Source organism: Drosophila sulfurigaster, chromosome 3, assembly GCF_023558435.1.
Source record: "Drosophila sulfurigaster albostrigata strain 15112-1811.04 chromosome 3, ASM2355843v2, whole genome shotgun sequence".
NCBI lineage: Eukaryota > Metazoa > Arthropoda > Insecta > Diptera > Drosophilidae > Drosophila > Drosophila sulfurigaster.
In genome coordinates, this window is record NC_084883.1 from 6,751,357 (window position 1) to 6,777,476 (window position 26,120).

The 26,120-nt window shown below is 39.2% G+C and overlaps 4 protein-coding genes across 12 annotated transcripts; 1 reads left to right on the plus strand and 3 right to left on the minus strand.

Annotated features, from left to right (window-relative positions):
* Positions 1-3,211: 3,211 nt before the first annotated feature.
* Positions 3,212-4,312, minus strand: LOC133844959 (uncharacterized). The gene is made up of 2 exons (XM_062279253.1): positions 3,855-4,312; positions 3,212-3,791 (listed from the first exon to the last, which is right to left on the minus strand). The coding sequence occupies exons 1-2, from the start codon at positions 4,187-4,189 to the stop codon at positions 3,458-3,460; spliced, it is 669 nt and encodes a 222-aa protein (XP_062135237.1). The 5' UTR covers positions 4,190-4,312; the 3' UTR covers positions 3,212-3,457.
* Positions 4,313-6,695: 2,383 nt separating this feature from the next.
* On the minus strand, positions 6,696-19,973 carry LOC133844305 (kinesin-like protein unc-104). Of its 9 annotated transcripts, XM_062278228.1 has the most exons (25): positions 19,846-19,973; positions 18,694-18,842; positions 18,542-18,624; positions 18,057-18,481; positions 17,734-17,989; positions 17,425-17,588; positions 17,225-17,364; positions 16,253-16,369; positions 15,419-16,198; positions 15,189-15,355; positions 14,941-15,131; positions 14,271-14,525; positions 13,562-13,971; positions 12,999-13,176; positions 12,843-12,933; positions 12,484-12,780; positions 12,062-12,424; positions 11,817-12,006; positions 11,314-11,706; positions 11,146-11,257; positions 9,889-9,915; positions 9,612-9,801; positions 9,412-9,548; positions 9,253-9,354; positions 6,696-9,186 (listed from the first exon to the last, which is right to left on the minus strand). In XM_062278228.1, exons 2-25 carry the CDS (start codon positions 18,791-18,793, stop codon positions 9,090-9,092), a joined length of 5,265 nt encoding a protein of 1,754 aa, XP_062134212.1. In that variant the 5' UTR covers positions 18,794-18,842; positions 19,846-19,973; the 3' UTR covers positions 6,696-9,089. The 9 variants fall into 9 exon arrangements, 8 of the variants coding, with proteins under 8 accessions (XP_062134212.1, XP_062134206.1, XP_062134205.1 ...); XR_009894594.1 differs by lacking the exons at positions 17,734-17,989; positions 18,057-18,481; positions 18,542-18,624; positions 18,694-18,842; positions 19,846-19,973 and adding an exon at positions 16,988-17,029 and having other exon boundaries at positions 6,696-8,799; positions 8,868-9,186; positions 16,253-16,384; positions 17,425-17,607; XM_062278222.1 differs by lacking the exons at positions 17,734-17,989; positions 18,057-18,481; positions 18,542-18,624; positions 18,694-18,842; positions 19,846-19,973 and adding an exon at positions 16,988-17,029 and having other exon boundaries at positions 11,826-12,006; positions 16,253-16,384; positions 17,425-17,607.
* On the plus strand, positions 10,093-10,670 carry LOC133844312 (accessory gland protein Acp62F-like). The gene has a single exon (XM_062278241.1). It carries the CDS (start codon positions 10,132-10,134, stop codon positions 10,501-10,503), a length of 372 nt encoding a protein of 123 aa, XP_062134225.1. The 5' UTR covers positions 10,093-10,131; the 3' UTR covers positions 10,504-10,670.
* A 60-nt stretch (positions 19,974-20,033) lies between the features above and the next one.
* Positions 20,034-21,939, minus strand: LOC133844313 (ataxin-1). Its single transcript, XM_062278242.1, has 2 exons — positions 21,249-21,939; positions 20,034-20,095 (listed from the first exon to the last, which is right to left on the minus strand). Exon 1 carries the CDS (start codon positions 21,535-21,537, stop codon positions 21,289-21,291), a length of 249 nt encoding a protein of 82 aa, XP_062134226.1. The 5' UTR covers positions 21,538-21,939; the 3' UTR covers positions 20,034-20,095; positions 21,249-21,288.
* Positions 21,940-26,120: the final 4,181 nt, after the last annotated feature.

The following is a 26,120-nucleotide window of genomic DNA, read 5'->3' on the forward strand; positions in this document are numbered from 1 at the left end:
CCCATAAATTTGCAGCTGCAGGTGAAGCACTCGGCTCGCTCTGGTCATGGTCTAGCAATATCACACCTTTTCGCCATTTACAGCATTGCACCTGTCCTGCCACGCCCCCCTTGGTTTATCTCTCTCTGCATCCCTCATTCTTTGCCTGCCTCTCGACCTGTCGCTGGTCTGACCCATTTGTCACAATTCATTTCGTTTTTGAAGGGGCGACTGAGACGATGCAGGGGTGCTAAGACCATGCACAAATAGAAATTGCTGCCAAGTCATGTCATTGCCTGCTCATATATCCTTGATGTAGAAGCACAGGATACTACAGTTCGCAGTAGTCTGGGAACAACAACACCAGCAACAACAACTACAACAACCACACACGTTAGCTCGTATGCAAAGCCTTTTCGTGACTCTCTGCCAGCTACGTGTCCTGGCTGCGACACATTCCCCGCGTCCCTTCGCTGCGGCGCTGCGCATCCGTCGCGACTTATTTACTGTTTTTCAAATTGCGCTCCCAACTTCGCGCTGTTATTTGCGCGTTTCAGTTGGTGCCAGTGCTGCCCACAAAGCCTTTTCTGGTTATATCTGTGTTTTAGTCAGACAATTTTTGAAGAAACTACGGAATAAGTTAATGTTATTATATTTATTTGTCAGTATCAACATTATTAAGCGACAAATAGATTATTAATGATGCAATTACTTAAGGTATTTGGTGTAAACATTTAATCAAATGCAATCAGCTGCATTTATTTGGGTAAATTTCTTAATTTTTAATTCAAATAAAAAAATATCTTAAGACATAATATGAATTAATTGCCCAATTTTTTATTGCAAATTTTAATTTTTATTTTTATACCCGCTACCCTTAGGGTAGAAGGGTATTATAACTTTGTGCCGGCAGGAAATGTATGTAACAGGTAGAAGGAGGCATCTCCGAACCTATAAAGTATATATATTCTTGATCAGCGTCAACAGCCAAGACGATATAGCTATGTCCGTCTGTCCGTCTGTGTGTCTGTCCGTCTGTCCGTATGAACACCTAGATCTCAGAGACTACGAGAGATAGAGCTATAATTTTTTTTCGACAGCATTTGTTATGTTTGCACGCAGATCAAGTTTATTTCAAAATTTTGCCACGCCCACTTCCGCCCCCGAAAATCAACAAAATCGAATAACTAGCGTAATTTTAAAGCTAGAGTTGCGAATGGTATAGATAATAATTACTATAGTAGTTATAATTCCTGAAAATTTGGTTGCGATCAGATAAAAATTGTCGAAATAAGTAATATGTAAGTATTAAAGAAATACTTTTGTATGGGCAAACACGCCTACTTACTAGGGCTGTTAGTTGATTAGCCGACAGTCTGGTATATTGTGCTGTCTATGATATATTTCGAATGCGGTACTATATCGATATACCAAACATACCATTTGGTATATTTTTAGTATTTTTGCAGTATATTCGGTATATTTTGAGAAAAATACCGCAAAATATATTTCTTTTATTCAAAATGGGTAGCGGGTATCTCACAGTCGAGTACACTCGACTGTAGCTTGCGCACTTGTTCTAGCTTTTTTTTGTGGCGACAGCACTGATTAAAGCTACTGTCAGAGTTTCTAACAATGTTAGAGTGTATTTGTGTGTTTAAGTATAAGCTGTGCCCTCTTAGCTAAGGTACAAAGCTTCCGCTGTCCTTGGCAGCATGTGTTTATGGCTTGTTAATTGTCAGCAAAAATTTACTACCTTTTTTGCATCTACCCACAAAACGTGATTTTTAGCTCATTCCATGTATTTAAAACTTGTTTCGTTTTGTTTTCAGCAAATACTGAAGTACAGGATGCAGGTAAACTTAGTATATAGTTCGTATCCTGCAGTCTTCTGCTCCTATATCGACATTGCTACGATATATAAGAACTTGGACAGCTTTACCGTAATCGGTACAACAGATAAGCTGCAATGCAGTCTTCAATATGATCAAATAAAATATAGAATATTACACCGCAAGAAAAAACTAATATACGATATATATATATATATATATATATACTCTCGGCTGTTGCCGCTGATCAAAAATATATATATAGGGTCAGAGATGCTCCTTCTGCATTTTACATACATTTCCTGCAGGCGTAAAGTTATTACACCCTTCTATCCTACATATGGGACGCGGGTATACACAATTTATTTCAGCTTTTTAAATTGTACCTTCTAAGGTTATTATCAGATTTAATGATTATTTGGAGAACCAAATAGAATGGAAAATAATGTACACATTACGGGTGTTCATGCTGATCCATAAACGTTCCGACTATATGTGATAGAACATATTTATACCAGTTACTAGTTACTTACATCTCTAGGGTTAGAGATAGTAGTATACCATTATACCTCATATATTTTGAGATTTTTATACCCGCTACCCATAGGGTAGAAGGGTATTATAACTTTGTGCCGGCAGGAAATGTATGTAACAGGCAGAAGGAGGCATCTCCGACCCTATAAAGTATATATATTATTGATCAGCGTCAACAGCCGAGACGATCTAGCCATGTCCGTCTGTCCGTCTGTGTGTCTGTGTGTCTGTCCGTCCGTCCGTATGAAACACTGGATCTCAGAGACTATAAGAGATAGAGCTATAATTTTTTTTTCGACAGCATTTGTTATGTTTGCACGCAGAGACTATAAGAGATAGAGCTATAATTTTTTTCGACAGTATTTGTTATGTTTGCACGCAGATCAAGTTTGTTTCAAATTTTTGCCACGCCCACTTCCGCCCCCGCAAATCAAAAAAATCGAATAACAAGCCTAATTTTAAAGCTAGAATTGCGAATTTTGGTATATACAATAATTATTATAGTAGTTATGATTCCTGAAAATTTGGTTGCGATCAGATAAAAAATTGCCGAAGTCATTAAAGAAATACTTTTGTATGGACAAAAACGCCTTCTTACTAGGGGTCTTAGTTGCCTTGGCTGACAATCTGATATATTGTGCCGTCTATGGTATATTTTTAATGCGGTACTATATCGATATACCAAATATAACATTTGGTATATTTTTAGTATTTTTCAGTATATTTAGTATTTTTGAGAAAAATACCGCAAAATATATTTCTTTTATTCAAATTGGGTAGCGGGTATATATTAATAAGGTTATTTTAACGATACTCCATTGAACTTTTGATAATTATAAATAAGCGAAATAAAAAATGGATCAAAATTTGCTCAATCGATGCCAACTTATTTAAAGTCAGTACCATTTATTCATGTCAACAACTCTGGCATATTGCGTGAATGCCATCTTTGGAATGCTACTTGGTACTTCGACTTAATTGTGTCTGGCAAATTAAAATTGCTTCCCAGTCGGCACTTGACACTCGACAGATTGTGATGCACTGCAGCGGATTCAGCACTGCCTGCTGCACAGTAGATTCGTCCAGATTTTGGTTGAGTTTCTCATCTAATCTTAGTCCCTTGGTGGTGGGCCCCGTGGACGTAGCACACTCTCCAATAGATTGGGTCCTGGCTGATTCTTGGGCCTAGGCGTTGGGGTTAACGAACGGGTGTGTGGCGCCGCATCTTCCTTCTTGTGCACCGCTGAGGTAGCCGCTCGTCTTGCGCGAATCTTCTCCTCCATTTTGCTGGGCACCATGAAGCAGTTGGATTCCTTGTACACTGGCTTACGACGATCGTTCCACGGGAATGTCCACTGAATAGGCGTAAAGTCACGCTTCCAAGGCTTCCTGGGCTTGAACCAGCAGTCACAGGTCCAATCCTCCTCAGCTGGCGCATCGTCATCACTGCAAAGACAAATTATATCTCAGCCAGAACTCTTCGATGACCAAAACTGTCTGTCAACTTACCCGCGCACAAAAACACGCACATAGCGAGAGCTTCTGCGAAAGAGTTGCAACGCCTCATTGAAGGTCATCTCCAAAGCGGGCACATCATTGATCTGGGTGATCTCATCACCGATACGCATGCCACCACGCTTGGCCAGGCCAGTGGGCGAGACATTAACAATGGTCAACGGCTCGAACTGATCGCTGCCGCCAGTTACCTCAATGCCCCACATGGCATCGTAAAAGCTCATGATGCGACGATCCGTCTCCAGGGTGTAGGTCATCTGCAGCTCGTACTCGACATTGTCAAATGCATCGGAGTCATACTTGGGCACTTTAATCTTCGAGTCGAACATGATTGCCTTTCAATAAGAAAACTCTTAAGTCCCTTCAACGCAAAAAACTGAACTAAGCCGTGTGGCAAAACTGACGCGACAACTTCACGTCCTCTTCACACGTTTTTCTTCTGGCTTTCGGCAATGCTGGCTACTTGCTTTTATAGCATCCGCTGTCTTTAGAAGACACCTCAGCAACACGTTGCAAGCAACACTTGGCAATCGATAGACATTGACAATGTCAATGTTGCTCTCGCAGGCTGTCATGCGTTTTGTTGTTTGCCAAGTTAATTGAACCTTTTGGCCCGCCTTCGATTTGCATTTAATTGTTGCTATTTTTAGATGAGGCGGAAACTGACCGTGTTCATCGCACTGATTGTGTGTTGGCTTTTGGGTATCGTCGCTGCAAAGGAAGCCAAAATACATTTGCCACTGCTGCATTTGGTCATTGAAAGTCTTGAGCCGCTTGAGCCAAGGGAGCAACCAACCAAGTCGAACTCAAGTATTCGCACACGTTGCTGCACATCAGCAGACAACAACAAATAACAATAAAAAACCGGCGTTTACAACAACTAGCCACCTAAGCCCACTCCACAGGCCGTTCTTAAAAGTGCTAACAAGTTGTGAACGTCCAAGAGATTTGATTTCACTGACCTCAATCAGAGCCAATGGCAATGCAACAACAACAACATTAATGCACTTTGTTGCCGAAACTTCAATACTCTTTATATTTCTTATGAAAGTAATCCTTTAAATAAACTGAAGTTGTTGGTTAAAAAAAAAGTTGTTGATTACGTAAGATTGGTTGTATAGATAGTCTCAGACTTTTAAATTATATGAGATATAAAACAATATATTACATGTATATATTATCAATACGATTTAGTTTAGTTCCATATAGTACATATGTAGTTGCTGCTGGTGCTACCGATTTTGACTGTTTGTAATCTATAGATTCGTGCCTATCGACCTTCTAATGTTAACCGATAGCTAATTGTGTAGCGACTAGCCTCTGTTACAGGCATATATTAATGCTTTAAATTGCAAGATTGATCAATGTGAAGTCCATACATTTAAAATAAGCCAAGAAGCGTTGCACTTTTCTTGACTAAACCCGATTACTCTATTGCAGGGCATAAAGCCATTGCAACTGAACAGCGAGACGAAAACTGAGAACCGACTGAGACATCGACTAAGAGGCAAAAACGGATTTTACTGGCGACTTCTCACTGTCGACTTTTGAATTATTCATTTTGTGGCAAGCCAACAAAAGGCCATAAAAAGGTGTATGCGATGATGGTCAGTCACAGGTAAGTAGTAGCTGGAAATGCCAAATACCAAATACCAAACGGCAATGACAAGTTCCCTAATTACAACAGCACAAAACAGTTGACGAGATTCTGTAAGCGTTAAGTGAATTTGTCCCGCCTCTCACTAACAAAATTCCACATAATATTTGTTTGCAGCAATTGTTTCCTCCATTACTATTGCTAAGCTGCAAGTGACTTCGCTTCGTTTGAGAGTTGCTTCTAGTAGTTGCCTTTCTTCCGCAACCAATGGCTTGCCGTTAGCATATAACGCATACGCGGTGTATGTAGGTCACAATTTCATAGATTGATTTGAAAGACTCACTTAAAAAAGGAAATATTTAGCAATTTTTGTAAATTCGCTTTCATCACAATTGTTAAAACTATTTGCGAACATTACCATGCTTAAATATACAAATTTTTAAAAATAAAAACAGGTATTTTCCTAACAATTGGCATTATCTATTAGTCTTCATTACGTCGGATTTTGGGCAATTTTCATTTTTAAGATATATGAAAAAAAACTTCCTCATTTCGAAAATAATTTTTGAGAACATCCATTCTAACGCAAATTTTTGAGAAACCTGCGACAATTCCAACCGTCTAGTTTTAGGATGCTGTGCACAAATGCATCTTTAATTTTTTTAATGTTCCATATTTTAAATTTTATTTTCAAAAAATTTTTTTTTGCAAATCTGAAGCAAAAGAATATAGAAAACTATATCTCATAACAAAAAGAATATCAAAGATTCTAAATTGAGTAGTTTTAACCTAAGGCGAAAACCAATTGCAAACGAACATTTGTTGTCTTTACACCTATTTGTTCCCTATATTTACAATGCAATAAATAAATACTGTATAACATAGAACGAAAAAAAACTTTTATTTTGTCGTGGTAAACCATTTCATAAAGGGGAATTTACCTATTGATTTTTATATTTAATTTCGAGTTCTGACGTCAGTAGGCTAAAGTTATAATTAAAAATCAACTATAAACGAAAATAAAATTTAAATAATCTAAAATCATGATAGCAATTTAAATGAACATATTATTTATATGTACTATCATTCACTCACAAATTCAATGTTCTGTGACACATTAAATCTTTTATCTATGATCGAACTTTAAATGTGTGCAATATGATATCAATTGCAACTCTATGACTTCAGAAACCTGCTTACCTGCATCCCTCTCCAAAGACCATTGAAAAACCATCAAGTTACAGTTTTTATTTAAAGCCGTTTTAATTTATAATTCTTTAATATTGATACGCTCTGGCATATATCATTTTTGTTTGGGTTATACATACAGATAGCATAGAATTCATATTGTTTGCCGCATTCATTGGGTGTACATCTCCGCATTGATAAACCGAATCCATAAACGTTATTCCTTTGCTACATTACTTTGTTCCGTGTTTAATTTTCTTTGATTTTTTTTTGTATTTGTTTTCCGTTTACGTACCCGAGTTAAATATATATTATATATATATATATATATTTATTCATTTATATATATTTATATTTTATATATATATAGTTTCATATTGAATTTCAAATATATTTTTCGAGTAAGTATTGTACTCGAATTTGCAGTATAAGTGAAGTGTTTGCTCGATTTGCTAATAAATTTAGCTCTCTTTCTGCTGCTTTTCCGTAATCGCATTTACTGGATGTGCATATCATGTAAGGTATTACATTAATCAGCGAATAGTGTGGTAAGTAAATGTATGATTATTGTAATTACAATTCTCTAATATGTTACAATTCGAAATAATTATTAATAATAGTTTAACAAATGTTTACATTTCGCTACAAACTTAAACTTGACCCTTCCAGCCCGCTTAACGTACCTTTAACTGTTTCCTTTTCAATGGAAACAAACGAAAGCGAGCTCATCCAACAATCTGGGATATCACTTATCACTGGTGACAAGTCATCCCAATGTTCTGGCCCCTCAGCAATATACATACGTATATTTTACATATTTTGCCCGCCGTCCTTCCCGACTTAAGCTCGTGCCATGTTCGAAGCAAATGCAAATAAATGTCGTACGTTAATTTCAATTATGGATTTTGTTTTTAGTAAGTATGTTAGTAGATTTGGGATCTGATAATAGTATTGCGAATATATATTGCATTTTAAGCGCATTGCATTTTCGAAGTTTCTTAGAAATTTACAGGTGGCCTTGCATTTTCGATTACAATTATTATCAAAACTACATTTAATTATTTTTGATCGCTTTAAGCATTTTGCAGGTGGTTCTTTTGAATACGAAATATTAATCGTAATCGAGAAAAGCATAACAACAGTTAGATACATCAATAATGACAGAGAAGGGGTAAATTAAACTGAAAAGCTTCAAAGCAGCCAATTTTCGATTGACTTTACTACATGCATCATTTAAAGGATTTTTCATAATTTTTTGTTTTTCTTTTCTTCAATTGTTTCTGCTTCATTTTTGTTTGTTGTATATATTGCAGTGCCATTTACATTGTTTATAACTCTTTTCGTGGCGATCTTGTTGTTTGCATACATATAGAGTATTAAGTATTTCTAAAGTTTTTTGTTTTCTTTATCAAATTAATCGTAATCATAATCGGTTTTCGCAATTTTGCTGAGCTTACGCTTACTTTAAACCTCACCTTTGTCATCTCTCTTCTCACTACATCCTATATACTGAACGGTCTTCGCTAACACACATATATATTACTATATAAATAGATGTCCTTATATATGTTTGTAATTGCAATTTCATATATTTGCTTGTCTGCGTTTTGTTATTTTTCCTTTGTGTAACTAATTAAACATACATTGTAGATTGTTGAAAATTTGTGTATAAACAGCAAATATATATGTTTTATACAATATTGTTTATATATATTTATGTAAATATATATATTTCTTTATATATAATATGAAGTATATATGTTTGCTTAAGTTGCTCCTTTAAAATTCATATATGTATGTATGTGTGTGTGTCTTTGTTGTCCTCGTCTTTTAAGCATTTACCGTGAGACTAACAGAGTAATTATGAATTTTGTTTGTATTCAACATAATATCACTTGGAAAATAAATAATGTGTTGGGCAAATAATTAGATAACTAATGATAATATTTATACAATTCAGAAACGTAAGCTATTTACAAAACATATGATCTGTCTGTAACATAAAAATGGTACTAAAACGTAATACCAATGGATAAGTAAGACAGTTTACATACTGCGCCTGAAAATATGCTACAAATTCTGTGGCATTGTTATTCGGTTGCCGTTTGGCGTTCTTTCCATTGCCTACTTTTCGCCTGTCTGGCAAATTGAAGACTAAAAAAATAATTACAATCAAATTACAATTGTCAATAATCATGTTGTTCTACTTAATTATTACGTACGCTTTGCATTTTTTTGGATTTGTTTTGTTTTGACTGTTTGTTCTGTTTTTTGGTTTTTGTTTATGTTCATTCACTTTTCACAATACATCGTTGAACGATGGAATCCTGCTGCTACATATCATTTGTCTGCCGGCGAATCAGTCGCCTGGTCATGCCCAGTCGCTGCAGCCAGCCATAGCCTGCGTTTCAGTAAACCAAAACGGATTCCATCGTAATTGTATCTCATTTATTCGCTGCGTTTTGATTCACCACGCTGCTGGCCTGAATCTGTGAAGCTGTCTGCGAAGCCGGCTCCAAAGTGCGACGCGCCAGCCGTGATCTATTAGAGAAAATAATTTCAATGAATTAAAAAATCATTTTAAGGGCTTCAATAATTTGTGCTTACTTGATTTGCCCGGCCAACAATGGATTAATGGCATAGAGCCAGTCGTGAACCTCTTTGTCCCCGAGTGTTTGCAGCAGGTAGCCTCGATGCTTGGTCACCACGCTATACAAATGCAAAGAGTTAGCCGCCAGAATTCTTAACTGTCCGTCAAGAACTCACCTGAATGTGTTGGGTATCTTAACCATTGCCGCCTGATCCTCGCTGCACTCCACATGAGCTGTGGCCAGATTTAAGACGGCCCGCTCAACGGGATCCTTTTCAGAGCGATAGATAAATACATAAGGACGACGTACAATCTATTTTGATTTAAGAAAATTAATCAGTGATGATATATCAATATAATCCACAAGTATGCTTACCACCCAGCGCTTCTTCCAGCCGGAACCCCCATGCTCCAGGACATTCAATAGACCTTTACGTGCTACGACTGGGCTAACACGAATCTCCTCCAGTTCTGGAACGTATAAGCGCAAAGGCAGTGCCGGCTGAGTTGCCGGCGCAGGAGCTTCCCAACCATTTGGTGCATCGGCACGATCTGGAGAGCATAATCTGTGAATTACAGTAAGATACCGTTAGAAACCGCTTTCTTTGAGTGCTGGGTAGACTTTTAGGAATAATATTAAAAAAGAAAATTACCTGTGTCGAATTACAAATTTGTGGTTTCTAATTGTGTAAAAAAACAAAGGAAAACATAATTTTCGAAATTGTTTTTTGAGTCGCTCATTTTGAGCAGAAGTCATGATTGAGTATTAGTTTTGCGCAAATGAGTTAGCTTATGAGTTCGTGCTCTCTCCAACAACAGCAACAGCAACATCGCTTCTGTTCATCGAGCAGTCAGCTCAGAATGCGAGCTTGAATCAGTTGTAATTAGAACGCGGAATGTTTCGCTTGTTGCAACAGTTGCCGTTGTTGTTGTTGCTGCTGTGCTGGTGGCTAAACTACAGCACATTAGCCGATGAGGTCTACGAGACTCTGCATCATTACACCAACCCAGAGCCGGACCGCAAGAACTTTATATGGAATCCATTTCCCGGCTTCTGTGGCCGCAATGCCACAGCTGTGAATTGCGGCGGTGTTTGCCCCGAAACCTGCGCTTACAAATCCCTTAAATGTTTACCTCACTGTGGTGTACCTTGCGTATGTCGTTCCGGCTATGTCTTCAGTGAGAGTCTACTAAAATGCATTCTACGTAGTGATTGCCCCACCAATGTCCAACAACAGGAGGTGCAAACACATCGTGTGTTCCAGTAAGAACACTTGGAATAATTTCAACTATGGTACTTATATTGATGTATAATATATGTATTCACTAGTTTGCCTAGAAACCAACTATAAACTGCAATGAGAGCTCTGCTAGGACAGAATTTCTTATTTTGCAGTCACATTATTCGCAGAAATAAATAAATGTGTCAACGAAATTGAGACCTGTGTCTTGTTTACTCATAGTCGTTTTTGAAGAATTTTGCAATAAACTCTAGATTACATTCTTCATCAAATTAACAAGGGCGATGAGTATGCTTGACGGTGAAATGGCTGTTACTGCCACCGAAGCTAAATTTAGCATTATCTGCAGTGTTATTCAAATAATCCCTCTCACAAACTATTGTCGTTTGCAAGATTCAGATGTTCAGATAATCGGACAATTCTAATTATTTTTACTGTCTTCTTTTACATGCTAAATACATTTATTGTACTAAGGTAATATCCTTATCGCGCATTTAAAGGATTGAACAAAACTGTTGCTTGCTTCAAATAAACTCATCTAGTAATGCCTTCACTTGTGGAAGCGTGTGTCTTTCTGGGTTGTGTGCCAATTGTGTGTGTTAAATAAATCAATAAAGCCAAGATGGAAATGAATAAGGCATGCGTTATATAAAAATAACAGGTACATACTCCATGGAGTTGCTAGAGATACAGCTAACGGTCATGTCAGCACAGCCCTCATCACTAGGAGAGACATCTGTCTGGGACTGTGGTTCATTCGGGTCAACCCTGTTGTAACGGCCTGTAATATAAATTCGTTAGTTAAGTGATGGCAGAGGTGTGTCCGAGAGTACTTACCTTGCACCAGTTTCAAGCACTTGAGCATAAGTTCCTGCTCACGTTGATTGTACTCGCGCTCGGGCATGATCTGCTGTGGATCCTTGACGGGAGTCTGCGGCGACTGTGGTATGACCATGTGCACTGGCGAGGTAGCAGCACGTGCCGCCAGATTGCACACATCCTTTTCAGTTTTAGTGGTCGGATTGGGATTGGTGTCCATGCCCAAACGTTCGCGCAGCAACAGCAAATGACGCATACGGCCCACTTCTTCCAGACGCGTCAACTTCTCCAACTCCCACTGATGATCGAAGATCAGAGAGTCGCCTCGTGGCCGCCAGCCATGTAGATTCTCTTCACCCCGCACATATGTGGAGCTGGTGTCAAGCACACGACGCTGACGACGTTGTACACCTAGGGATGGAGTGTGGGAGATGCAACAAGAAGGCAAGCGGGATCAGTAGACGATTCAGCACTTGAATGAGTGCGAAAAGACCGAGTACAACTACAATGAGAATTGCTACCTGGACTACCTGCTTCGGATGCTCTGCGCAGCGACAACTCATAGACGCCTGACAGACGATTGGCTTCCGGATTGCGATATTGTCCCGAAAACAGATGTTTCAATGAGCGCGGTCCAGTGCGTGCATCACGTCCATAGATAACCATGCTCAGATCCTTGGTGATGATGGCAGGTCGCGCACAGTTCTCCAGCTATCAACAGTAAGGCAATGAATTAATGTGCTTTAAGAAGTTTTTCAGATTGTACCTCCAAATAGGCGCTGAGTGTAATGTAGATGGTTTCACCGCCTTGCGAGACCCGATTGAGAAGCGCAGAGTTGTGCAGACTAGAATCCCAAGCAGCCTCGAAGCGATAGAATGAGCGATCATCGCCAGGCACATCCAAGACCTCGCCGGGGAAGAGGCCTAGCGACAGCACACAAGCATCCTCGTCCTGCTCATCCGAGGACTCGGGTGTATTGCGAATGCGACCAACGACCAACTCGTTTATGTCCTTCCACTTCACCTCGGGTGTGGGCTCATGCACAATGGTGATGCGAATGCGACGCTGAATGCCTTGATGCAACAGGAAGAGTCCACGACAGGGAAGATCATCACTGTGCTCGACCACCTAGAGATTGCATTTTCAATTATAGATTGCAGTTTTTGCAGAAGTAAAAAAAAACTTACCGATGGCACATATTCTCCATTTGGTGCCAGCTCACAGATCTCGAACCACACCAGCACATCATGCTTCGCCAAGACTGTCGAGGATGGCGGACAGGGCAGCGGTCCGAATTTGGGACTGCGCACTGGCTGACTTATTGGTATGCTTGGTGGCAGCATGCGTCTTGGTGGTGGACGAGAAACGAACTCCTGCTTGGCATCCTTGTGCAGTGGATGAGTCTGATAATGTCCAAAGATCTTAAACATGATTGGCTGTGTCTTCAAGTACTCAATAAATGACTTTGTCACGGGCACAGTAATCTGTAAAAGCACAAGTCTATTAATAAACTTCTTTTTAAAACGGACAAATGAAATAAACATACATTCTGCACATGGTAGAAACCCAGTGGAGCTCCAGATGCCGAGTTCTTTACAGGCTCCGTCGAGAAAGCTTCCTCATGGCGATGCAAAAAGCTAAATCAAGTGACACCACATAAATATATTGAGGAAATTCCAAACACCATATATTGTTTACTTACTTGAACTGACAGAAAATGTCTGCATATTCCGCGCCAATGCCTGTTGCCTGCAGCACGGTAACTCGGAAAGTGAACTCCTTGCCCACCTGTAAGTGCTCACCCGGCTCTTCGGCATTTTCTTGACACTCGGAGGCCGAGTTAGAATCAATACCGCGACCAGAGTCGGCATCTTCAAGTTCTGCAGAGGATAAGGGAATATTGCGAAAACAAAGTAAGTAAAAAAGAAAGCCTAGTTATCAAATATGTTAACATAATCGTGGATTTTTACAATTAATCAAAACTACAACTGATAAATACAGCATTAGCCCTTTATGACTTATTCAAAATGTTACTTCAATATATTCTATGATTTTAACTCTTTAAAATACATTTTCCATATTTAATCAATATTTATTGTTGCGTCCCTAAAATAACGTTAATTATTCAGTTCTTTTCATGACAAATTTTATAATATACTTGATCTAACTACAAACATATGAAGTACTGACTCTGCAGTTGATGTTTTCATATTCTATAATCTCTATGGGTAACATTCATATAAAGTTAAAGCATTCAACACTTACCCTCAAGCTTGCTGTCGATTCCTCCATTGTCAATATAACGCTGCACATCATCCTTCTCATTGAGAGCACGATACTTGGGCTTGGCATCGTCCTCATTGAATACTAAACGAGCAGACTGTTTGACGCCATTGTTGAATTCAATCGATTCCTCATCCAAAACTGGTTGTACAGCAATACGAAGATATCCGCGCACATCGCCGCGTTCGTTAACAATGGCCACCTTGTGGACCAATGGAACGGGATAGAGCAAGTTGCTCAGGTAAATAAACGACCGACCGACCATGCGGAACCAGGGGAAGCGATCATAGAATGGATCGCCACCAGTTAGACTCTCCACATTGTAATCGGGTGAGGTTGGACTCAGCTCCGCTTCATTGTGATACATTTCACGCATTAGCTCTAATCGTTGTCTGCAATAATAACATGAATTTGGGTCACACAGTGCTCAAGGACACATCAATTTAAAGCACAATTAACAGTGAGCAATAGTGCACAGAGAAGCAGGAAGCATAGTAGAGAGCTTAGAGTGAATCAACATATGATAAGTCAACTAATTGAAATTGACGTTAAAAAGCCTCAGGAGGATTAACTACTCATGGGGTAGATATAATAAAGAAAAGAATTAAATAATGAAAAGTTACTCATGCATGCAAATATGACGAAAGCATCTACGAATACATACAAATGAAACCTCAAATGGAAAGCAAACCTAGAAGGTATCAGATTCGCCAATGTCAAACGCGATGGGGATGCCTGACGGTCCCTCACATTCAGCTCTGGCTGCTCCAACATCATCTGAGATTGGGGCTGAGTCTGTGTGTACTGCATGGAAAGGGTAAGTGGTGGTGGCATCTCGGTCAGAGTGAGTCCATTGCCGCTTGCCTCAATGCTGGACGTATCGAATAGCATCGATGATGGCGGGCTCTCGACATTGTACACTTGTCGCATCAACTCGAGGCGATAGCTTATGAGGATTGGGATTTATGGACAAGGGGCATTGGGTTGATTTGTTATTTGGTTTTTGGGTTGTAAGAGAACCAAAGAAGTAAAAAATCAGCATCTGTTAAAGCCTAACCAGCTAGTGTGCTTTTGTATGGCAATGAGACTTAAGACGATAAGTAAATGGTGGCGGTGAATTTTGCAAGTAGCCACTAGCGTTAAATTTTCTTGGAGCGGCTCTTAAATGTCAAAATTAAGCAATTCTATAGTTTCAAGTACTAGAATTATGTATGATAACTAGAATCAAGAATTACAACCACCATGCACGTACCAAAAACGATAAACGATAAACCAATAATACCAAAATCGAATAAACTTTAAACAAAGGTGCAGAGAATAATGAATGTGAAGAGGCTACAAAACCCAGCTTAAATTAATACCGTAGCTTCTCCAGTGACCAATAATGTGTAGCTCCATTCTTTGTGTCAGTAACCTCCACAGCGACCAGAGTCTTGGAAACTGGTGGTGCTCCATACTCGTCATCTTGCTGCAGAGGCGCCACACTTGAGGCCAGCTCCGGGGGTAGCGGTGAGTACAGAGTGTCGGTCAAAAGGGTAAATTGGAATTGTACCTGCCAGAGGAAAAATCTGTGTCTTAGGTATACTCAACAAACAGACTCCCCTCCTACCTTCTTCTTGAGCTCCACGGAAATGGCATTTGCCTCCTTAAGGAATATGGCATTGCCCCAAAGATCGTCACGCAGTGAAGTAAACTGATGATAGCGCCACTTGCGGAAAGCCCAAGCCGCCAACCCTGCCTCTCGTGCTGTCCAGCAGGACTCGTACATCGGATTAGCTATGGAAATGGATATATACTTAGCACAATAAGTGAGTGTTTTTGTGACCAAGAGATACTCACTGTAAACGTCCTCCTCCTGATGAAAATCCTCGGGTGAGTAGCTGCTGTACATGGACATGGTCATGGATTGTTCTTCCACCTGCTTTTGCAGAGCATCAATGCGAGCCTCGTAGGACTTGCGTTGCTCCTCGAACTGCTGATCGGCTTGAAGTTTCTCTCGCTTATATTGCTCCTCAAGATTGTCGAGACGTTTCTTCATCTCAGCCTTAAGATCAATGCCCTGTTTCTCCAAGAGTTCACACTGCGCAAAGTTCCAATCCACCTGCTGTGTATCGGCCTTTTCTACCTCGTTCTCGGCCTCGTTTTCAGTAATTTTTTCGCGCAGCTCGCGAGCCTGTTCCGGATTGGTGAAGCGGAACACATGGTTCTTGCCCAGAATGACACGAGAGCCAGTCTTGAGCACCTCTGGCTCGACCAACTTGCGTCCATTGATGAAAATTATGGCATCCTTGTGAGGCAACAAAGTAACGGTGCTATTTCGATTCTCAAAAGTGCAATGTTCCTTTAAGATGTGCGAACCAGACAGCTGAATGTCCTGTGGCACATTAGCCTCATGTGTGCCAAGACGCGTTAAACCATCCTTAATGTAATAGAGCAGGCACTCTGACAAATTGGGATCTTCGTTGAGATTCACCAGATGCGGGGTCTTCTTGGGTGAGAAAACTCCAACTGTGATGCCATCCTCCTTAACGGCCACTCCCATTTCGGCAAAGACTGCTTCGCGCTGCAAACGTATTTCCTCAGTGCGTTTGAGTTTCTCCTCCCAGGTTTCATTAAGTTCTAAGAGGATTTTCGTTAATTAAAAAGAAAATGATACCGGAATTGACAGCTTACCTGCAATAAGCTTCTCGCTGGCTTGCAGCTGATCCACTGCCATCTCCGTGGTGGAACCATTACGATTGCGTCCTTTGGTGGGCGACTTAATAACCGTCGACTTGGTAATCTCGTCCTCTGTAAGAGTAGAATCTGAGTTAGCATTAGAACACTCTGAGGGACTTAGCCAAAAGCGCAGTGATAAGCGTGCTGAGATTAAGATTTTGGATATACAATATGTAAGTATATTTGATTAAAGTACGAGTATGATATTTATTAATTGATTATTGAGTATGTGGAACAAAGCGTTTGCCAATTCAGTTGTTGGTGACTCTTCGAAACAGTTACGAAAATTTCGCATTACTCTGGCGTGTCCACGTCTAGCCCTGAAGCAGTGCGGACTGCAAGGAGTATGTGCCAATCTTTTGACTGGGCAACACAAAGAAAACTCATCAGTGGGGGACAATTCTCCCACCACGTATTTAGAATAAAAACGCAACATAAATAGGACATTGAACACAGATTATCATAAAAATATTACTATATTTTATATATATTTAATGTATGTATGTACGATTGTTTTTGTAATCGTCCTGAAGCGAATTTATGTTTATACAAGAAGCGTTACACACAAAAATACACAGACCGTTGGTACACTATAATATAGAGTATACGAATACAAATTGCATTTGCATTGTTGCATGTTGCATGTGAAGCCTGTTGAGAGTATTTTGCCTTTTTGTTTGTTTTACTTACTATTCGCATCGCGCTTCTCACACACCACTTTGCCATCGGGTCCTAAATGGAAATAGGTTTGGGGGATTTTAACTCTATTAACTCTATTAGTTTACTAGACTACGACTAACTTATTGTTTCGTTTTGTATTTGAATGTAATTTCTGGTGTGTCAAGAGAGTTTAGGTTTAAGCTTAGTAAATGATCTCTGAACTTAGCAGCTACCTCTTCTAAACGCGCCAGAGGACCAACAACTCACCTTCTTGCACCTCAATGCCCTCGGCCTTGAGCAGGTCGCGAAGTTTCTGAATTTCCTCTTTGAGCTCCCGTATAAGTTTTGCATTCGCATCCTCATTGACAACAGCCTTGCAGACAATTTGCTTGGCACGATCAGCATAGCTGTAAATGGCAACAGTTATGATTGCGATATGTATGGGATTAATTTAAAGCAATTCCTACCGTAGAGTACTGAGGGTCTCGTCGTAATTAATGTCAGCTGGCGAGATAGCAGCGATCATAGCCGTCTTGGAATTGCCACCTAGATTCTCACGAAGCAACCAGGTCAAGGCCGAGTCACGATACGGAATAAAATCAGCTTTCTTTGAGTTCTTTTTCTTTGAAACCTAGTGGTAACAAATAATTAGCTAAATCTAAATAAAGTATATGCAGCACCAATACTTACAGACTGTCGATTAATGAAGCGATAAAGAAAAATAAATATAATTAGAATCAAATAAGAAACTGAGAACACCGATGGAGCACACTTACCACCTCCGCTAGAGCAGAAATGACTTTGCCCAATGTAGTCAGTGATTTATTGATGTTGGCGCCCTCCTTCAAGCGAGTTCCCTTAGCTCCAGTGGAATCAGCACGTTCCGAGCCGGCCAAATCCACCAGACTTATCTTGGACACCTTTTCGGTTGTCAAGTCGGTCATAGTATCGTGGCGACGTTGTGTGAAAAAGATGGTGAAAACCGCATGGGACCGCGAGCTTGTCTCGTTCATGTTGGTGGCAGCCACCGTACTGGGAATAATCGAAGGGCAGTTGAAGATTGCGTCTCAGGGTTGAGGGAAGTAACAAGAGTGCTTACCGCGCCTTATTACCCTCGTCAATGAGGTCGTGTATATCCTGGTAGTCGGTGACGGCTAATTTGGAAAGATCCTCCACATAGGGACCCAAGAGAGGATGTTCCCGCACCCGCAAGTTACCCTTGTTCTTGGGATTCAAGAGATCTCTGACGCGCTCACAATAGATTTCCATATAAGAGACCTCCACCGAGTATTTGAGCTCATCGGTTTCGGTATCTTGAATGCGACCAAACAAATCCTTACAAATCATGGGTATAATGCCCTCCTGCTGCTCCTCCTGTCTGCCCATCATGGTGTAGGACTTGCCAGCACCAGTCTGGCCATAGGCAAAAATGCACACATTGTAGCCATCGAAGGAGTGCTGTAACATCTCCTCGCCAATGTCCTTGTAGACCATGGATTGTGTGGAAAAATCAAGATCACGTGGCTGTGGAAAAACAGAAATGCTATTATGTGCTATTCAAAGCAGAAATGTTTAATGACATACATCGTGTGACCAGTAGGAGTAATCAAAGTTGAATCGCTTCACCGACTCACTTGTGTTGGGCGGCACCTTAGGATTAGTAATCGCTGCAAGCAGAAAGACAGAAAGAGAGGGCTTGAAATGTACTCCAAATGAGAACGTTCTCGTTTTCTTACCCGTGGTGGCGCCACTCATCTCGATGATACATTTCGACTCCCGTGCGATCTCCCGCGAGTTGAACGGGCGCACACGCACCGCTACCTTAACCGACGACATCTTGGCCCCGGCTCAGATGGCTGCTTGGCTTGCCTTAGGTTGCGGTTAACTGGAGTGGACGAAATAATAGTAAACAAATACAATGAATTTGCTGTAACGATATGCGAGACATTTGGTCCATAAATATCCTGCAGCCAGGGCTGCACCGACTCCTCTGGTCTTTTATAATTGGCCCATCACACTCGTGTGTATGTGTTGGGGTGAGTGTGGTTCTGTGTGAACTGTGTGACTCATGCAAATCGCCAAGGGGTTTGAATCAAATTTATGCGATTGCTGCGGGCAAGAGAGGTTACAACTGGCAAATGGAGTTGCATGGCTAAAAGCAAATCGTTATCCCCATCCAGTATTTTTCAAGTAATTACAAAGCATTTATAAAATCGTTTTTATTGATCTATAAAACGTTTTAAGTAATTTGGTTGCCAAGAAGAAAAAATAACATATCTCTCTTAATGACTGACGAAATTAATGAAATTTATATTTGCTTCTATATACAACAGACAACTAAGTATATAAATCCTCGTCTCGAATGTGTAAGCAAAGGAAATACTACAGTATAAGCTCGCAAAATAGTGGAAGTAACATAATATAAAAAATCTTCTTTTACCTCTGCTCACCACTAGATTTAACCACAATGTTTGGCTAAAAACAATTTTATAGCTTTAAATTGTTAGAGAATCAAATGACTTAACTTAAAGAGTATTTTATACTGTGATATGAATATTTTCTAGGAAACGTAACTTTATGTAAATAGTTTTGTATAACCTGCTACCCTGCTGACTTACAGTTTATGCTAGGGAGGTATATACCACTCACACAACCTAACAGACACACACACACATAGACACACACGAGCACATACTAGAAAAAATTCCACAATCCACACTTCCAATAAAAGCGCAGCCGAGTGTCAGGCACTCGAATGAGTCATCATCAAATACAAGGCGAAAGAATGGGGAAAAAAAAGTTTGATTCCCCCCACACCCAATTGACACATAAGAAAATAAAATTGCAGTGCGATAAGCATAATATAAGCATAAATTTTTGATTTTTACCTTTTGTTTGTGAACCAATCTAATGCTGGCTTATAACTTGAAGTTCAGTTAAGAAAGCTCCTTCGATTGAGTCATATTTTCACTAACTTTAATTTTAATTTTTCACTTTCTACTCGTTAACAAACGAAATTTTCACAATTTTAGGAATTTATTTATATTTTATTTTGTCAACATATTTAATTTTTAAGGCCGCACGCAGTTTTTTTTTGACGTCCAAACGGAAATTCTTTCACTCGCGCACAGTGAAGTCCTAGAATATTGTGACGTAGGATAAGGGAAAAATTTAAACACTTCCAATGAGTTAGCCTAGAAGCACAATTAAGGTCTTTTGCGCAACTGTGAGAAAACTGCACTCTCTCTTACTTTTGCAGAGAATTGACTCTCTCAATGCCTCGAGACACTTGTTCTCTCTTTGCCACTCTCTGTTTACCTGGCGAAAAATACTTTGTTTATATTTTTGCTAAGGCTGTTTCAGCAGAATGCAACAGCCTGCGTAAAGTCTGGGCAAAAGTCTACAAAAACATTGCGCACTCGCAATCGAGAGTTGGGGCAAAGAGAGACAGAGAGTGAGGACAAGGAGTGAGCAAGACCATAATAATTTTCATTTTTAATGTTATTATGTTTATTGACGCGAACTGAGTGTGCTTTAAATAATAAAAATTAATGTAATATAATGCAAAAAATAAATAAAATAGAACTAAGACTTTCTCACGGGAGCACAATAAAAAATACTAAGCTCTAGACTCAATTTGTTTGTAATACTAAATAAAATCCCTTTTTAATACTCAGGTTTGCAGCTAAAAATCCTGAATTTGTATACAATGAAGAAGCCCTATAGCAACTTGACCACACATCCCCATCAATTAAGTCACCTCATGATAAGCTCTTGAACTTTTGCCAGTCCTGAGTCGTCTGTTACCCTCTTGGTCCTTCAGACACGTGCAACAAAAAAGAATAATCCTTCACATTTCACTTCTTTATTGCCGTGCGTCATGTTGTGGCTCTTTTATGGTTTCGAGCACTTCAAGCCCCACGACCATTAAGTTCCAAGTCCATGCCACAAAACACACACACTGTGGCAAGCATGCAACCATACTTGAGCATATCCTTCGGTTGGGTCGTCTTGACCTTTATTAATAAATTTCCATGTTGCCTTCGCCATGGACATGAAAGTCTACACCTTATAAAACTCTACAAAAGCTGCCAGGCACATTATTTTCGAGGCTACTGTAAAAATACTTGTACATAGAGAATAATAAATAAGTAGACGAAAAACTTATATAAAATGAAATGAAAAAGAGCATGAAAAATGGGAATTGTTGGCAGTTGAATTTTGAAATGCCTCGTTAACGAATGGATGAAATTTTGCAAAATATTTTTGGAGATATTTTTGAAGCATTTACCAATTGATGGGCGGGTCAAACACAATAAAACATCAAGAACTCAAAATAATTTGGGCTTATATAGATGCTGTGGCTGTTGTTGTTGGAGTTGTTCTTGTTGTTGTTGCTGATGCTGTAGAAATTCGTCGTATTGTTGCTGCTGCAACTGCTGCACATTCTGAGTGTAATTGAAAACTAGTATAAGACTATCCATCATGGATCTCTTCGAGGAGGTCGCAAGTATTATCGAAAGCACCAAAATTGTTGTCAGCAATAAAGCGAAAAACAATAAATAACCAAAAGCGCACATTCGCGATTTATATTCATAAACTTTTCGTAGGAGCTCTAAATAGTCAATAGATATACATATATATGCATATATACTATGTCGAGATGTATGTATAACGTTTTCTTATGTATAACAGCGAAAATTTTCACAAAACGTAAAACTTTCTGGTTTCCTTTGAACAGACTCTGTCTGTTGTTGTGTTATATTATTTCAAGCATTTCAAATTGATTTTCATAGCATTTTGTATTAGTTAAGGTTGAGTTTTACACAATTTTCTTGCCACGGACAACCTTTTGGTATATTCTGCACAAAATCGATGGCCAATCGAGGCTCGGGCCAAGACAGAACGCGCGCGTTTCGGAACAAAAATCAACTGCACCCGTTGGGGCTAGACGACGCAGTGAGCTCGAACTGCCGAGCTACCGACCTAACAAAATCCAACCGCAGGAGCTACGAGCAGCCCTTAAAGTGGAACGCATGCGCCGCAACTTCGTGTGTGTGTGTGTGTGTGTCGAGGGATATTTTAGGGGTATGGATTGGGAATGCTGCTTTTTTGGGGGAGGTGGGTTTGAATACCGTATTGGCACGACAGCAATGCTAAAAATTTCATATATATGTAGGTACGTAGTTGAGCCAGCGCAATAATAACAAAACGCATTGCCTGTCACAAGCTGAGCATAATGAAATTCATTATGCTGTCAGCCTACCAGACGGCACGCTTATTGCGCCCGCCACTGTTCAAGTCCCCCACCATACAGTGGCAGTAAATAGTATATGGACTGTATTTCTTATTACGGTACCGCTGCCGGTTTCACAGTCCGATGACGTAAAATGAAATTCCTATTGATTTCTCATCGCATTGTCGGGAACCTCGAGCCAGCCTGACGCAGAATGATGGTTGCCTAAGAGAGCCTTTTTTATGCTCTAGCCTGGTAGTTTCATTGTAATTGCTTTGACATTGAAATTGGCGACATGTGCGACCGCAGTCGAATGGTTAATGGTGGTAACAAAACTACTGCATATTGTCAAAGACAGTTAACCAGTTGGTGAGTTGATAAACTATCTGAAACGCAGCAAGCTTGTCTCAATTAATCATCTGACCGATTGCATATGCCTCAACTAAATCTAAAGTATGGAAAGGTCTTTCATGGAATATTGATTGAACATCTAAATTATTATTATAAATAATAAATGTGACGAAGAGATTGGTTGCCAAATACAAAATTGATATAAAAATTATAAAAATGGATATGTCAATTTCTATGATATCAACTACTAAGTAATTCAATTTGTTTTAAAATTGTTAGCAAATAATTTGTTTGAGCATTGAAAGACTGGAAATATACATGAAATGAATCTGAAATAGAACATGTTTTTATACCCGCTACCTATGGGGTAGAAGGGTATTATAACTTTGTGACGGCAGGAAATGTATGTAACAGGTAGAACGAGGCATCTCCGACCCTATAAAGTATATATATTCTTGATCAGCGTCAACTGCCGTCACGATCTAGCCATGTCCCTCTGTCCGTATGAAACACTGGATCTCACAGACTATAAGACATAGAGCTATAATTTTTTTTCGACAGCATTTGTTATGTTTGCACGCAGATCAGGTTTGCTTCAAATTTTTTCCACGCCCACTTCCGCCCCCGCAATTAAAAAGCAATATATTTTGCTGTATTATTCTCAAAACATACCAATTATACTACAAAAATACTAAAAATATATTTTGGGGTATTATTATAAAAAATATACCAAATATACTAAAAATACTAAAAAATATACCAAATGGTATATTTGGTATATTGATATAGTACCGCATTCAAAATATACCATAGACGGCACAATATACCAGATTGTCGGCTAAAGCAAATTAGACCCCTAGTAAGTAGGCGTTTTGACCATACAAAAGTATTTCTATAATAACTTCGACAATTTTTATCTGATCGCAACCAAATTTTCAGGAATCATAAATACTACAGTTATTATTGTATATACCAAAATTCGCAATTCTAGCTTTACAATTACGCTTGTTATTCGATTTATTTGATTTACGGGGGCGGAAGTGGGCGTGGTAAAAATTTGAAACAAACTTGATCTGCGTGCAAACATAACAAATGCTGTCGAAAAAAAATTATGGCTCTATCTCTTATAGTCTCTGAGATCTAGGTGTTCATACGGACGGACGGACAGACACACAGACGGACAGACGGACATGGCTAGATCGTCTCGGCTGTTGACGGTGATCAAGAATATATATACTTTATAGGGTCGGAGATGCCTCCTTCTACCTGTTACATACATTTCCTGCCGGCACAAAGTTATAATACCCTTCTACCCTATGGGTAGCGGGTATAAAAATCGAATAACGAAGCTACTAAAGAAATACTTTTGTATGGGCAAAAACGTCTACTTACTAAGGCTCTTAGTTGCTTTGGCCGACAATCTGGTACATTGTGCCGTCTATGGTATATTTTGAATGGTGTACCAAACATACCATTTGGTATATTTTTAGTATTTTCGGTATAATTTAAAAATAATACCGCAATATTTTGCCTTTATTAAAAATGGGTAGCGGGTATCTCACAGTCGGGCACACTCGACTGTAATTTTCTTACTTGTTTGATCAAAAATTGAAAAAAAAATACTATTCGGTTCCCTTTATTTAAGTGAGCAAAATGAAAAAAATATCACAACTTAAATGATTGAATGGCTTATAAATAATCTTCAATAATTTTAATCTGTACACCGACCAAAATTTTTATTGTGAGAATATAGCTTCAAAATGTTTTTTCTTAAGTGTTGCCAAATTCTTATACAATCTAAATCATGAGTACTAATAATAATTTTTGTGCAAAAATAGTTATTAAAGTCTCCAAAACGGATATGGCCATTCTTTTCTTTTACACCAACGCAAACGGATATAACAAGTAAGAAAGCTACAGTCGAGCGTACTCGACTGTGAGATACCCGCTACCCAATTTGATTAAAGCCAATATATTTTGCGGTATTATTCTCAAAATATACCAAATATACTGCAAATATACTAAAAATATACCAAATGGTATATGTGGTATATCGATATAGTACCGCGTTCAAAATATACCATGGACGGCTCAATATACCAGATTGTGAGGCAAAGCAACTCAGATCCCTAGTAAGAAGGCGTTTTTGGCCATACAAAAGTATTTCTTTAATAACTTCGACAATTTTTATCTGATCGCAACCAAATTTTCAGGAATCATAACTACTATAGTTATTATTATATATATCAAAATTCACAACATTAGCTTTAAAATTACGCTTTTTATTCGATTTTTTTGATTTGCGGGGGCGGAAGTGGGCGTGGCAAAAATTTGAAACAAACTTGATCTGTGTGCAAACATAACAAATGCAGTCGAAAAAAAAATATAGCTCTATCTCTTATAGTCTCTGAGATCTAGGTGTTCATACGGACAGACGGACAGACACACAGACGGACAGACGGACAGACGGACATGGCTATATCGTCTCGGCTGTTGACGCTGATCAAGAATATATATACTTTATAGGGTCGGAGATGCCTCCTTCTACCTGTTACATACATTTCCTGTCGGCACAAAGTTATAATACCCTTCTACCCTATGGGTAGCGGGTATAAAAATGTCTGATTTGATATTGCAAAGCATTGTTATGTATTGTTATATATAAGATGTTGACAATAAATTTGCCAAGTTTGATTGATATTTTAAATAATTGGTATTTAAATTGTCTTAACAAAAATGAAAGCAAAAATTCATTTTACTTAGAACACGACGCATTACAAGTAAAAATAACAATTCAATCCCACGAGCCGAACAACGGATAAAGTCTTAAAAATAACAAACAACTGCAGCAAAATCCTTTATAAGCCATTGAATTTTTTTGTTGCGAAACTTGAACGATGAATCCTGCGAGCGACGCGTCGCCCACACGCAGATTGCCTCCGACTCTTTCTCTCTCTCTCAATTCCTCCTCCCTTCGCTATAGCAACTCGTTCTAAGCATTGTGCGTGGCATTTTGGCTGTGTGGCTACGGCTATGACTGTGGCATGTGTGTAAATTACGGCGGGGCGATGATGGAAATTCTATTTGCTGCGCAGTAAAGGACACAGGACACGCGAACGTAGCGACGTAGGGGCGGCAACCAACCCAAATAATATCGAACGGATTTTGAAATAAAAAAAAAATAAACGACGACGCAGTGAAGGATTCTGTAGTAGGAGCAGCTTCATCAGGAGCAACTTTCGAAGAGAACGTGGGCGGTTCTTTATGTTTTATACTCTTCACACAGCCATTGACTTAAAGCACATTCGCATGCCCATTCCAAGTGCCAAACGAGCACATACTGCGTCAATGTCAATGACAGTTCATGTACTTGTTGTACGCAGGGTGTACGCCACAGAGGATGAGAGATATTTGTGGCAGCGTCATGCTGCAGGTTCGCTGACATTCAAGCTATTAAAAAGACGCACTTGACTACCTCAAAATTGTTAGCGAAAATCTAAAGCACAGCTTGAGGCGCATTTTTAAAATGAATTGAAATTGTGTTTTAATTTGATGCTTTGAGGCTATTCAATTAAT

Excerpts from the sequence above, each read along its gene's own strand:
- LOC133844959 (XM_062279253.1), bottom strand. The coding sequence starts at position 4,189 with ATGTTCGACTCGAAGATTAAAGTGCCCAAGTATGACTCCGATGCATTT. Across the intron at positions 3,792-3,854 it reads GTGCGTGTTTTTGTGCGCGG|TGATGACGATGCGCCAGCTG; the intron begins GTAAGTTGACAG and ends TTGTCTTTGCAG.
- LOC133844305 (XM_062278228.1), bottom strand. The coding sequence starts at position 18,793 with ATGTCGTCGGTTAAGGTAGCGGTGCGTGTGCGCCCGTTCAACTCGCGG. Across the intron at positions 13,177-13,561 it reads AATCGACAGCAAGCTTGAGG|AACTTGAAGATGCCGACTCT; the intron begins GTAAGTGTTGAA and ends TATCCTCTGCAG. Across the intron at positions 9,355-9,411 it reads AAGATACCCAACACATTCAG|CGTGGTGACCAAGCATCGAG; the intron begins GTGAGTTCTTGA and ends GCATTTGTATAG.
- LOC133844312 (XM_062278241.1), top strand. The coding sequence starts at position 10,132 with ATGTTTCGCTTGTTGCAACAGTTGCCGTTGTTGTTGTTGCTGCTGTGC.
- LOC133844313 (XM_062278242.1), bottom strand. The coding sequence starts at position 21,537 with ATGTGCGCTTTTGGTTATTTATTGTTTTTCGCTTTATTGCTGACAACA.